The sequence below is a fragment of the Physella acuta genome, unplaced genomic scaffold (assembly GCF_028476545.2).
Source record: "Physella acuta isolate Inbredline_101_S28 unplaced genomic scaffold, ASM2847654v3 ptg000152l, whole genome shotgun sequence".
Taxonomy (NCBI): domain Eukaryota; kingdom Metazoa; phylum Mollusca; class Gastropoda; family Physidae; genus Physella; species Physella acuta.
Genome location: NW_026731671.1, coordinates 91,421 through 106,592, shown reverse-complemented (window position 1 = coordinate 106,592; position 15,172 = coordinate 91,421). Strand labels below are relative to the sequence as shown.

General features: G+C 41.3%; 1 protein-coding gene across 6 annotated transcripts in view; it reads right to left on the bottom strand.

Moving 5' to 3' along the window:
• Nucleotides 1-15,172, bottom strand: part of LOC131935677 (calmodulin-A) — a 124,160-nt gene that overhangs the window by 21,385 nt on the left and 87,603 nt on the right. For 3 of the 6 annotated variants that reach the window (XM_059292197.1, XM_059292195.1, XM_059292196.1), the window contains one exon: nucleotides 7,741-7,879. In XM_059292197.1, the coding sequence (XP_059148180.1) occupies nucleotides 7,741-7,879 (139 nt within the window). Of the gene's footprint in view, nucleotides 1-7,740; nucleotides 7,880-10,480; nucleotides 10,505-12,947; nucleotides 13,189-15,172 lie in introns of those variants that run through there. The other 3 variants (XM_059292198.1, XM_059292199.1, XM_059292200.1) reach the window with 2 other exon arrangements.

Below are 15,172 nucleotides of genomic sequence, written 5' to 3'. Positions count from 1 at the left end.
CTGGTGATCAGCCCACGGCCCCGGGTAAAATCGATACCGTCTAAGCGATAATCGATCCATTGAGTTAAAGGTAGGCATCCGATTTTTTTTTACGTCTGTCTTCTACGGTAGAGAGAAGAGTTGGATTTGATTTTAAAATGAGGGGAGTGTGGTGTGTGGGGAGTGTGGTGTGTGGGGAGTGTGGTGAGTGGGAGAGTGTGGAGAGTGGGAGAGTGTGGTGAGTGGGAGAGTGTGGTGAGTGGGAGAGTGTGGTGAGTGGGAGAGTGTGGTGAGTGGGAGAGCGGTGAGTGGGAGAGTGTGGTGAGTGGGAGAGTGTGGTGAGTGGGAGAGTGTGGTGAGTGGGAGAGTGTGGTGAGTGGGAGAGTGTGGTGAGTGGGAGAGTGGTGAGTGGGAGAGTGTGGTGAGTGGTAGAGTGTGAAGAGTGGGCGAGTGTGGTGTGTGGGAGAGTGTGGTGTGTGGGAGAGTGTGGTGTGTGGGAGAGTGTGGTGTGTGGGAGAGTGTGGTGTGTGGGAGAGTGTGGTGTGTGGGAGAGTGTGGTGTGTGGGAGAGTGTGGTGTGTGGGAGAGTGTGGTGTGTGGGAGAGTGTGGTGTGTGAGAGAGTGTGGTGTGTGGGAGAGTGTGGTGTGTGGGAGAGTGGTGTGTGGGAGAGTATAGTGTGTGGGTGAGTGTGGTGTGTGGGAGAGTGTGGTGTGTGGGAGAGTGTGGTGTGTGGAAGAGTGCGGTGGAAGAGTGCGGTGTGTGGGGGGAGGGAGTGCTGTGTGAGGGCGAGTTTGGCGTGAGGGAGAGTCCGATGTGTGTGGGTGTGGGGGGAGTCCTGTGGGGGGGGGGAGTCCTGTGGGGGGTGGGATCGTGTGTGTGGGGGAGTCCCGTGTGTGGGAGTCTGATGTGTGTGGAGTGAGGACGGCGAGGCCTTAAGGTAGAGCTCTAGACTGCTCACAACGTCCTTGAGTCAACCCGGCTCTGATGGGTACCTAACTCACGTTCGGGAAAGTAAAGGCGACTGAGCATAGTGCTGAAACAGATAAACTCTACTTCACTTGCCCCATGGACCGTCGGGTCAGAAAACGGAACTTAATTTTCTATTTTTAAAAATATTTATAAGCTGCCAATTCGTACATTTTTTTAATACAACCATTTAACATCAAACGCAAAATGCCGTAGACTAGAAGCAAAATACGTCACATGTGTGAGAATGTTCTAGCACGTAGCACTGTAGTAACGATTCACACGAGAATAGGCTATCGGGTTACGCAAAGAAAGTGTTGACAACTTGTATGGAAAGCCGATTTGGCCAGATATTGACAGGTTGTGAGTGGCAAAAGTTTTGATGCTTTGTATGGAAGACCGATTTGGCCAGATATTGACAGGTTGTGAGAGGCTAAAGAAGTACTGATTGGATGCGAACTGACAGACAGATGAATGAAGAGAGAACTTCAGAGACTACGAATATATTTTCTGTTCCGTTGTTGTGACGGGATACATGGACGTACGAAGGAGAAATAAATTTACCTAGACATAAAATATAGAACAGATGACGAGACTGAATCTAGCACTGAAAAATGTCTTCACACACTTAGAAAGGGGTCGTAGCCGGGGAAGGCCCATAGTTTGGTGACGATGTAGGGGGAGAAGGGAAGACGTAGAGTTCATTATGTTGACGGGAAATAAATCTGCGAATTCGCTATAGGGCTGGTAAGTAGGTCACCAACCAGTTCTATGGCTCATGCAGGTTTTATTGAGCCGTAGAGCTGGTTGGTGACCTACTTACAAGCCCTATATGGGAGGAGCGAGGACTGACATTTTGTGACATGGTCATGATCTAGAGGATGGGAGAGGAAAGCAGCTAAAATAACGATATCCTGTACAGATCACCTCCCCCCCTCCTTCCCGTGCATGTAACGATGTCATTTGTAGATAACCTCCCCCCACCACCACCGTGCATGTAATGTTTATATGGATCGGAATATCTACAGTAGAAATAAAAAATATACTAGTAATCGAACCCGTTCGCGGGTAGGTTAGGTCAGGTTGACCCCGGGGATTCTAAATTTAGCTTTTACACGCGGCCGGCACGCGAGATGACGCCATGCGTGACACGTCAATTTTACGGTATCGACATTGTTTTTTCCGAGCGACTGGTTCGTCCCCGCCACGATGACATTTAAATGTCATGATAACTATCCCGTCAGGCCGCGGCGTATGCCATTTCGTTGGGGTGTTTTCCTTATTGTGTACGCGCATCCATTAAACAATAAACTACGAGTCTTATAGCGTAGGCTGGGTAAAAAAAAATAATTGCATGATTAAAAACTGAGATCAATTTCAAACCTGGGTTGTATGAAACAAATATAATTAAAGCGGTGTTATTCGCGGTCAGCATGCGGCCCGCGGTCAGCATGCGGCCCGCGGTCTGCATGCGGCCGGCGGTCAGCATGCGGCCCGCGGTCTGCATGCGGCCCGCGGTCAGCATGCGGCCCGCGGTCTGCATGCGGCCCGCGGTCAGCATGCGGCCCGCTACAGTAAAACAATCAGCTCGTTTCAAATGTTTTAATACGGATTTAATTAAACCACTGAGGAAAATACAAACAATGGGTGGCGATGTGTTCGAGGAATAGATTACACAGTTGCTAACTCGAAAGTCTCGAGTTCGGTTCCTGGCTCAAGTCAACAGGAAATCCCGGGAAGCCCCATGAATATTAAACTCAACTTAGTTATTATATTATTGAATTAAATGATTTCATTATAATCAAATGTATTCTTCATCAATATAACATCAATATATCTTTATTATTACAAAAAATTATTTCCTTTTATTATTATAAATAACTCCCTTTAGTACTTGAGCAATCATATTTATATACATTTATTTAAATATATTTTATTTATCCCACATTGATACTAGTTTAAGTCATCTCCCTTAGCCCCCCCCCCTCACCCCCATGTCTACAAATGCAGACATTTCCATTAAGATCGATGTGGGGGTGGGGGGTAGTAGGGAAGTCAAGCATCAAATCCCCCGTATTACAATATCAATAGATCTTGTACGCCGACACGCTAATAACAACTCGATACTCGTAACACTCCATAATCGATTTCTTATTTCTTTCCAAGAGAGAGAGAGAGAGTACTTATGTGGAGAGTATCCGATTACCGGTATTGTCTATGGATTCGCAGTCAAGGCGAGGTGGCACTAAGCTTTGTCTTAAAGGCGTGGATATAAATATTTATAACACTTTTTGTTGCGGTATGATGAAAGGATGGGGCTATCTAGTACAGTAAATGTTTACAAACAAAAATGGCTATTGTAGAAAGTTGAAAGCACAACTGATGTAGTGTAATATTGTAATAAAGTAAAATATAGGTGGAAAATATCTATTAAGTAGAAGTTGTGTAAATGTATGAGGTTTATTACATTTATATTCAATTAAAAATTGTAAACTGATGTAAGAAAGTGTCTGTAAACAATTGTAAGAAAGTGTCTGTAAGCAATTGTAATAAAGTGTCTGTAAGCAAGTGTTTATAATAAAGTGTCTGTAAGCAAGTGTTTATAATAAAGTGTCTGTAAGCAAGTGTTTATAATAAAGTGTCTGTAAGCAAGTGTTTATAATAAAGTGTCTGTAAGCAAGTGTTTATAATAAAGTGTCTGTAAGCAAGTGTTTATAATAAAGTGTCTGTAAGCAAGTGTTTATAATAAAGTGTCTGTAAGCAAGTGTTTATAATAAAGTGTCTGTAAGCAAGTGTTTATAAGAAAGTGTCAGCTCGCGAAGATTGCACATGCTAACGAGCGCACGTGCTGAGCATGATGAACAAACATGAGCAAACAGACAAGGAAACACACCAGGCTAGGAGCCAGCGAACTTTGGCACCAGGTACAAGTTTGCGTTGTTTTTGTGACGTATTGTTTTGGTGACGTAGGTAGAGGTTTGCGTTGTTTTGGTGACGTAGGTAGAAGTTTGCGTTGTTTTAATGACGTGTACATGACACAGAGGCGTAGCGACCCTTCCTGGCGCCCGGTGACAAACTTTCAATTTGGCACCCCCCCCCTCATATTTTGCAAGTTTATAATTCAAAACTGCAACTAAAATGAGCTTTTAATTTTTTTCAACCCATTTTGGCGCCCCTAGGGTCGGCGCCCGGGGACATATGTACCCCCCCCCCCCCCTTCGCTATGCCTCTGACATGACGACATGAGAATTGAGAACCTCGCAGCGAAGACAAGAGATGTGAATTATTGTACGTAGGTATGTGAATAATTAAGTATCAGAACACATTCCGTTTTTGTCTGCTTATCTTTAATTACATAATTTCGCATACGTGTACATATGTGCGTGTATGCATGCATGCACATGTGTCTGTGCATGCATGCGTTTGTGTGCACAAGCATAAGAAAAGTACTTGTATGTTTTAATCTTGTGTCCTATCTCTCCATCAATTTAAATTCATATTTAAGATACACGTGAACGTGTCAAGTGGATATAAAAAAAAGCTGAAAGCGTCTTGTGTTTTTTGTTGTTTACGCCGACGAAGCCACAAGGCCGAAACATACTGCACTGTTTCCTGTTACATGCATGTCTGTGTGTACTTTTATGGTCTTCGTACACTATAAAAAAATAAAAAAAAAAAACAACAACAACCTCCCCCCCCAAAAAAAAACACACACAAGGAAAAAGGGAGGCTACTAGCGAACTTGATCTATCTAGAATAGCAGAATTGCAAATTCGGACCAAATTATTCCCCTTGGTATTTCAGTACCAGCGGGGGGTACCGTCTAGCTGTACGTCACCTGCTAAATGAGTCGGGTACCGGGTGAGCACTGAGGCTACTTAATCTATGCAAATGCGATGGTTCTCAATTGGGGGAACAAGAAAGGGTAGTGGCTTGAACGATGCCAAGTTTTTTTTACATCGACTTTGGCGAGACAAATTACGGTTACATAATGTTTGTGAGTAAATAGACGTAGTAGAACCGAATAGAAGGCCAAATAAGACAAAGAAAAAAATATCACCTAATGGTGTATACTTATTACAGGAAATTATTCATAAGAAGTAATGTTCTATTTGCACAGGATACAAATGATAACCGCGCGACCCCTCCCCCACCTTTCCCAAAAGACCTAAATGTAAACTTGTCCTGTATTTTTGTACACAGTTAGTAGCTTCTCGTTCGTAAGCGATTAGCATTTTTATTTGGCACTGAAAACACAACAGCCTAATGGCGTCACAGAAGGTGGTGTGAGGGGGTGCGGCCCGAATCCGCTATTAAAATTAAAACAAAAAAGCACCCCTGGACTAAGGTCTATACAACTGACACATTTTTAAACAGGAAATCCCATTGAAATTTAATTAATTTTTTGTTTACATAATTGAGTAAACCCAGCTCTGGTGGGTAACTGCCTCATGCTGGGTATATTAAAAGTAAATTTACTTCTAGAAACTGGCTATCCGTGGTGCAGCTGAAGTAGAGTTTACCTGATTCTGTGACCTCGGCTTATTATGTGATAGTGTGGTCAGCGCCATACCCAGCCGTCTTTTGCTGTTACCTAACGTGAGCCAGGTACCAATCAGAACTGAGTGGACTCAGTAACGTCCTACGGATTCGAGCACGGGATCCGAACTCGAGACAGTCGTACTGGGCATAGCACTGAACACATTATCCCTACATTTACCGCCGTCACAGAAACATGTAAACTCTTCTTCACCTACACTATTGACTGTCAGGTTCTAAAGTATAACATTACTAACATGGACGACCGAACTAGCGTTATTATTTTGTTTCGGCAAAAAATTCCCCAACGCTTAAATCTCAGCGGAACTATTAAACCACATCGTCAGAGCAGTAAACACGCCTTTAACTGGCTGCTTCGATTCAATCAGATTCAGCCTTGACCTTGTCGCTCATGGATCGTGATGAATGTGTATGGAATTTTCAACCCATTTTTCTCTGCCCCACTCCAACCCAAGTTCAAGGTCGCTAGCAGTCAAGACTGCATACAATAAACAGCCGAGGGGGGAGGGGGGGGGGGGGTTTGAAAGACACTTTCAGTAAAACGATGACAGGAAAATACAGGAGCACATCGGGTGGTTGGTTTCTATGACTATCTGCAGTTAGGGTCAGGATTAAGGCCCAGATCACGGTTAAAGCGACGAATAGGGACAAGGTCATGGTTAGGGTGAAGGCTGGGATGTTGACAAAATATATGAAATATCGATTCTATTGCAAGTATAGCTTTAGGGGGCAGTTAAAAATTACGTTTAGGATATCGATAGCATTGCTGGTATGGCAATTAAGGCCAGATTCGGAGATTATGTTTAGGATATCGATACCACTGCTTGTAACGCTGTTCGAGTCAGTCAGAGATTAAGGTTAGGATATCGATACTATTGCTGACATCGATGTTAAGGTTAAAAGATTAGGATCAGCGTATCGATATTATTATCGGTATTGTTGTTACAGTTAGTCGGAGATTATGGTAAGGATATACACTTAGATACAATCTTCGGTATCGTTTTAAAATTCATTTATTCAGGTTTGAGTTTTATTGTAGTACAGAATTAGCTATGATAAACGCTACAGGAGTTGTTACGATTACAGAACAATTTAAATTTAATAGTTCTAGGTCTAACATGCTTGGACTGTGAGTAATCATTGTTAGATGTGCGTGTTTGTGCCTATGGATGACGTCACACGTACGAGTCTGTTCGCACGTGCGAATCTGTGTGTGTTCATATGTACTAGTACTGGTATGTTCATGTGCGTTGAAACGGGACCGTGTGTCAAAAATACGAATTGATTAGCTTAAAAATTGGGAACACACATCGCTACACCTTACTCTTACAAGATACTCTCAACCATGCCCCCCCCCCACCCCACCACCACCACGCACTTTAGCGCACTAGGAACGGAAATAAACTGAATTAATCTCGTCTTTGCAGACTCTCCCGGAAATCCCAAAAGTTATTTATAGAAAAAGTGTGTCCTACTTAATGTGTTCAATGTTGTATTCGTATGGCAAATGTTAGTCATCGTTTCAAATATTAAAATTACTCAAGAACATGAGCCAACAAAACAAAGACATTACAGTAAATACAATGGTTTTGAACTAGTTGTATTTGAGGTCATGTTTCCGTTGCTAATAGTGTTTCTTTCAGACATTTTTTTTCTCTTGGCGGGCGAGGGAAGTTAAATTTTTAAGGGGTTGGAGCGGACACTAGTTAAAAGTATACGTTTTAAAAAATATAAAAATCGTATATTTTTCTATCTCGTCCACGCGGAGGAGAGGGGGGGGGTCCTGAAGCAAACTTGTGGTTTATAAAGTATTCAGCCGAACTTTAAAGTAATGAAACAGTTTAAAAGTTGCATCAAGATGAAATCAACTGGCCCACGGTCTGAGTTGGGGAATAAAAAAAAGTCGTCTATCCCGGCCAAATTACAATAATCATAGACTGTCGTAACAGAAAGGTTCAAACACATACCTAATCGTTCTCTGTCGTTAAGACCAATAATCATAGAATGTCGTAACAGAAAGGTTCAAACACATACCTAATCGTTCTCTGTCGTTAAGACCAATAATCATAGACAGTCGTCACAGAAAGGTTCAAACACATACCTAATCGCTCTCTGTCGTTAAGACCAATAATCATAGACAGTCGTCACAGAAAGGTTCAAACACATACCTAATCGTTCTCTGTCGTTAAGACCAATAATCATAGACAGTCGTCACAGAAAGGTTCAAACACATACCTAATCGCTCTCTGTCGTTAAGACCATTAGGAACATGGCCATCGTTACCGGTTGCCATGCCTACACCATGGACGCCCTTTTCCGACTTCCGTTTGCGGAGCTTTGGGCTAAAGCGCAGTAGCTTTCTGCTTTTGGTGGACTGTAGAAGATAAAAGAAAAAATTGTGTCAGATAAAACTGTTGAAATAATTGCCAAATATATTATATCCTACAATTTACGTGTTCAATATGGCACGCCTGTGCTTCAAACTAGCCAAGGATAAGTTGATGTGCTGATAAAACATAAATACGTGATTTGATTGGGGTTATACATGGAGGTGGTGGTGGGGGGGGGGGGGGGGGAGGGGGGTCCATGACAACTGTTTTACTAACATCGTGAATGGGAACGTCAAATCAAATCAACGAATGTTGGACATTTTTCTGACCAGGCACACACAGTCGCGTAAGAGACTGTAAAGACGGCTGAAAATAAATGCTGACCATTCTTTCCCTTCATATGCCGAGGTCACAGAAACAAGTGAACTCTACTTCACCTGTCGCGTGCGGCCGACAGGTTCGAAACTCAACTTACACCCAGTTTCTTCGCTAAGATCAGGGGTCTCCAAACTTTTCAGTCCGAGGGCCGCATTAACTATCAAATTTGAGTTCGGGGGCCAGTTACTTCCAGACATGTCTTTGGTTTTTCTGGGCACAGTTCCTCAGCTATCATCAACAAACGATTTTTCCTTGGACAAAAAGATCTCCGCGGGCCGGATGAGAGGACTTCGAGGGCCGCATCCGGCCCGCGGGCCGTAGTTTGGAGACCCCTGGCTAAGATAATACAAGGACGTGAGGATGATAATCTACCTTATTAAGTACCCCCACCCCTCCCATTGTACTCGGGTTAAGAGATTCGATAGTAAACACCTTACATCATGTCGTTAGGTTAACTATGTGATATGTTATAAGCTCTAAAGTCTAAAGCTAGGGGAAGGGAAAGCATCAAGCACCAGCTTGTAAAATTACTTCCCTTGACATAGGTAAATCGACCCGTTAAAGACGTATATAAAATACTTCGATGTGTCGAGAGAAAAGAGTTCGTTCAATATATAAAAGATATAAATAATAAATCCATATAAATAGCAGCAAGCTTGATATACGTGGCTTTAGTTCAACATTAAATATAAATCAGCATGCATAACAAGAACACAGAAATTAAATGCCACCAACAAAATGGTAAGAGGGGCGCCATGCATGTGCAGGATGTTCAGAAGAAACGATACGCAGGCCTATAACTCAAGAAAAAAAAAAAAAAAAAAAAAAAAAAAAAAAAAAAAAAAAAAAAAAAAATTAGGCATATGGAGACCAAATAGAAACTTAAAAATTGGTTAAGGTTCCCTTTCAAACCTGACGGCCCTTGTGGCTTGTGAAGCAGAGTTCACCTTTTATGTCTTTGTCTTATGAATGGAAGTGTGGTCTTCATTTTCTCTAATGTGAGTTGGGTACCCATTACAGCTGAGTGAACTACGTAATGTTCTACGGACTTTGAACCCGGATTTGAATTCTAAACTTTTCGAATTAGCAGTCGTATGCTCTACGATTTGACCACGCTGTTCCCCGTGTGTTGGTAATATGAAAATTTACTAAATCCAACTGTACATACTGGTCACGGTTTAAACAACCCACTAGCAGAAATACATGAATCGACACAAACAATAGGAAAACGAAGAGTTAAAACAAAGTAGAAGAAAAAAGATTATTGTGCTGGGGGCTGTTAAATATTAAATGTATATTAAATACATTAAAAAAATAAAGGTTTAGTGAGACGTGCATTACTACAAACACCTTAGATGTGGAGACAAACAGTATACCTAATGCTATAAATTTTATTTTGGTAGTCTATAATTCAACAGTAATTAAAATTTCTAGCAAATTTAAACGTTACAAATGTCAAATTTGAACGTTACAAATGTCAAATTTGAACGTTACAATGTCAAATTTGAACGTTACAAATGTCAAATTTGAACATAACAAATGTCAAATTTGAAGGAAAATAAATTTGGGAGTGATCTCCCCTAAACTTTCTCGAATATTCTTATATAAAATAACAGGGGATGGGAACTCGGGCTATAGACATGATTTTTAATCCATTTTAAATTCTTAAAGTTTTAAAAATAGAATAAAATCTCGTAGACAAATTAATTGCACACCAAGTGAACGCCAAATAAAAAAGCGCATAATAGTGCGCAATATTATTAGTACTTTAAAAATTTACATTAGTTTTTTGAGAAATCGGAAGTAGCGTAAATTACTACTTCCGGTGAACAGAAATTACTCAAAATTTAACAGAAGGTAGAGAATTAGATCTTTTACTTACATGTGAAATTTCATTTATCTATCTGAAATAGTACTCAAGTTATAGGCTTTTGAAAAATTCAAAGTAGGAAAAGTACCACTTCCGGTTATCGGAAATCGCTCAAAAGTTGATACGGATCTACGATTTTGATAAAATACTTATATATGAAATTTCATCAACCTAGCTGTAACGGTTCTCAAGTAATCGTGTTTACACACGGACAGACAGACAGACACACACACACACAGACACACAGACATACGGACAAGATTGCAAAATTATGTTTTTCCGTATCAGTGAGGTGTAAAACGTCGAGATTTGTAAAAATCTCGATTTTTTTTTTTGCACGATTACAATACTTTCTCTATACTTCGTATATACGAGAAAGTAAAAATGAGGATATTACCTTCTAAAAACAATAAGTAAATCGCCGAGACATGAACCGAAAAGCTAGTTAAGATAAATGAATCTCACAGCCGTACACAAATCTACAGTGTACTTAGAATAAATTAGCCTCATAGGTCCAAGTCCAACGACTAAAACAAATTAATTTCTAAGCCGCAGCCTAGCCGGAATGGCTCAAGTTGCCAAAGACTAGTGGGGATAGGAATGGAAGCAGATGGTTATTTGTGTTTAGAACAAGGGGGATCTGGTGGTCCATGGAGTAGGTGAAGCAGAGTTTAACAGTAAAAAAGTTACGACTGGTTGATTTGAACGCTGTTTAATTTCCATCAGAGTTGTATCGAGTCAAGGTCACCAGATCTGTAACCTTTGGTTCAAGGTCATCGGAGCAGTAACTATTTAAGGACAATGGCGTGGTAACCTTTGAAGCTGTACAGGTTCAAATTCATCAACCAAATAAGAAAATCTCTTTAAAACGTATCTAAGTACTTTGTAGTAACATGGCGATCGATGTATAATACTTACGTCATCTGTGATCGCCTTTAACTTATCTATTCGGGATTTTTGTATGTGATTTTACCACGCCTTCTATTCGAATGCCTAAACCTATCTAAGCTAATAGTTTAAACCTACTGCATATCATTGTTAATCAACAATTAGACTCGCAAAAAAAAAAAAAAAAATTTACAACAACTTTGCGACCAAACCATTTGCTGTTTTCGTGATGTTTGATGTAAACGTAAAAAGCAAACTTTTATCTAGGAAAAAAAAATATGTTTGGAGTGGTCACATTTGGTGACCATGAGAGCGCTTCCTTCACTAGTCAAAAAGTGACCAATCCTGGCACTATTGGTACAGAGTTCACTTTGTGCTTAAGTTATTGTGTAGTAAGTGATATCGCTTAAGCTGTTTAATAGTTACACTTTTGGACCTGGCTGTCACTTGGGTAGATGAAGTAGAATTCAAGGTGTTTTTCAACTCGGCGAATGAAACGATAATGTGGTCAGTTCTATGCCCAGTCGTCTTTACTTTCCTCAACGGAAATCGAGTACCCATCAAAGCTGGGGTACTTTCAATAAAGACTTACCCCCCCTTTGCTTCTGTAGATATGTATGTAACCGAATAACTAGCGTAGTAGACACGCGAATCTAAAATTATAACCAACAAGCGTAGTTTGTTCAATCTATAAGAGATGCCACAATGATAAAATAACCTGCTAGCTAATGCCGCCACTAGGCTAGAATAGACCAGCTAGCTACTGCCGCCACTAGGCTAGAATACACCAACTAGTGCCGCCACTACCAGCCACTAGGCTAGAATAATCCACCTAGCTACTGCCGCCACTAGGCTAGAATAGACCAGCTAGCTACTGCCGCCACTAGGCTAGAATAGACCAGCTAGCTACTGCCGCCACTAGGCTATAATACACCAGCTAGCTACTGCCGCCACTAGGCTATAATACACCAGCTAGTGCCGCCACTACCAGCCACTAGGCTAGAATCCACCTAGCTACTGCCGCCACTAGGCTAGAATAATCCACCTAGCTACTGCCGCCACTAGGCTAGAATAGACCAGCTAGCTACTGCCGCCACTAGGCTAGAATAGACCAGCTAGTGCCGCCACTACCAGCCACTAGGCTAGAATAATCAGCTAGCTACTGCCGCCACTAGGCTAGAATAATCCACCTAGCTACTGCCGCCACTAGGCTAGAATAGACCAGCTAGCTACTGCCGCCACTAGGCTAGAATAGACCAGCTAGTGCCGCCACTAGGATAGAATACACCAGCTAGTGCCGCCACTACCTGCCAATAGGCTAGAATAATCTGCTAGCTACTGCCGCCAGTGGGATTTCTGAAAATTAGATTACGGACTAACATCATATCCCACGAGAATTAAACAAATCTAAACAAAGCTTAATTAATAATAAATTAAGGCTAGCTAATCGAATAGACTAATTATCAATTTGGATTAGGCTTATAAAAAATTAAAATAGTCGGGGCAAGTCACATAAGAAAGTTAATTAGGCCTAGGTCTATTAGATCGATATTTATTTTGGGTAACACAGTGGTAGGAAAGCCATTGTGCATTATTGTAATATTATCATTTTTAGGGGAAATTTTGGGTTAGGCCGACACATTTTTCATTTATTTTGCAGATATTTACGTATAATTTATATTGTTTTAAGTTCTGGACCAAATATTCGAAATCGCATTACCAAAGAGATGGAACAAAAAAAAAACGATTAAAACGAACCACACACAAAATAGGCGCTACACTTTAAAAATATGATAGGCCTAGGACCTAAACATATTTTATAAAAAGTAGGCCTCATTAGTATAAGAAGAACAATTGTGCAAACATGCCAGGAAAAAAAATAAGGCAAATGGTGCTCAAAATATTAGTAAATAAATCGATTTGTGCACATTTTGATTTCAGGTGTGTTTTATAAATTAAAAAAAAAGAAAATGTACCTCCTCTGAGTTCGCACTGAGGCAGTTCATCATTGAACGATCGAATCAGTAAATAATCCAAGAGAAATACTCAGCACAGAGAAAAAAAAAAACAACACACTACTTGCACTGTAGCACCAAGTTGATCCAAATTTGACAGCCCGGCTTACACAGGGGAAATAAGTCTGATTGACACTGTTTGACCATTCTAGTTATCTCCCCCTGTGTTCATTCAGTGCGTCACACACGACAACAATAAAAACTTTGGGAAAATAACGTTAAAGATGAACCAATAAGAAGCGAAGATACCAAGTGCTCCCCCTCCCCCTTCGAGGGCTAAAAATAATTTTTTTCCCCCTTTCTCTTTAGCAAATAACTCGTCTACGTTCCCAAGGTCAGCCGTGTTGTTTGGCCGAAGGGTCAAGGTTTTGACACTGCTGTGTCCGGCCTTGAATGAAAAGGGGAGGCGGTGAGTGTAAGGAGAATCAGCCAACCAAATCGCTCGGACGCTGGCCGAACTGCGACTGACGAGAGAGAAAACACCGCAATGTTTGCGCGTCAGTCTGGGTCAGTGTGTGCTGTGTGTGTGTGTGTGTGTGTGTGTGTGTGTCAGACGTGAACACGGCGTCCGTCATCCAACACGGACTGAATAGCCTGCCGGAAATGTTTACACGGCTCAAAAGCTACACCCCCCCCACACACACACAAACAGTATTCCTGTAGATAGATTACAACATTCATCCACAATGAACAAACAAACTTAGCGACCGGAAGTCTGTCAGAAAAAAAACAACAACAAAATAAAAAAGAAACAGACTGCAAATTTTGTTTAAAACAATTGACGTTACTCACTAATCGGTCCTCAAATTACAAATAACAAACTTAACTAAGATAATTATTTAAGTTTTAGTCTATTGTAGGTTTCGTATACCACAATCAGAGATTCTCCAAAAAAAAGTTTATTGGTGTCCCATATTATACCATAGATGTTCAACTTTAACAAGTATGGCGCCTAGTAACATAAATGATTATTATACTAGTAGATGCAGTTGGTAATTAAAAAAATGGAAGTGAAGTGGAGATTGGAGGATGCGGCGAGGGGGGGGGGGGTGGCTGAGTCAATGGAAGGTGTTAGAAACAAGCCCAGACAAACAACGTATCTACAACTGTCAAAGTTATTAACACCTGAAGCAGACAAAGCTGGACTGTGTTTTACCGTAACCGGACGAGACAGGTGTGGTGCGTGTTGGGGAGGTGTGGTGCGTGTAAGGGAGGTGGGGAGGGTGATGTAGGTGAGTACCTCTGGTAAACACAGACCACCGTAGATGCACCATCTACCACAGATTCAACCATCGGTTAGTGTAGGTAGAGTTTGGATCAATTTAAATATATTGGCACCCTAACCCTAACTACTAGACACGTATCGTTTTAGTTTAACTGCATTTTGTTATTTCGTCTGTGAGTGCGTATGTGTTAGGAGCTAAGGATGATGACCGTGCTATATAGTATCTGAACAAAGGTAAAAGTGTTTGTTTCTATCAAGTTATTCTTTAGGATACCGCGGCATTTAGACAAGACGTGTTTTCACTGTCGAGCTAAGTCCAAAATTATGTCACAAGATTGTCGTTTTGTCTAATCTTAACCACACTGTTGACTGCCGAAGAAGACCTACAGTCGAAACGTCCATTGTACCAGTAATTATCTTTAATAAGTGATGAAACTAACACTGTATGTTAATTACTAAATGCATTAACCTCACTGCAGCTACCATTTGTATTTATCCATTTCCTGTCTCTGTATATTATGCAGGCTTTAGGCAGCAGGCAGAGAAATCTTTGCCTTTACGGTACACTCAAATGATCGGCACTAACATCTAAAAGCTATAAGCATATCAAAGAGGAGGGGGGGGGGCTCAAAATAAACAGTTGTATTTCCTGTTTGGTCACATGATTAAACAGTTCCGGACATCAAATGACCGGTGCGACCGTTGCGATAGACCATATGAAAGCCACCCCTTTCTCCCCTCCTTACAAAGCTTAAATTGTCAGTTAAAAGCCCCCCCCCCCCCACCACACACACACGAACAATTTCACCCTACTTCCGGTGACGCAACTGACTTTTGACCAGCCATAAACAGAAAGGTTTTCACCTGGGGGGGGGGGGAGTCGCCTTCCCCGCCCGGATACGCCCCTAACAAACTTGTTTCGTCTAAAGAAAAGTCCCCCCCCCCCCCCTTGATGTTAAGT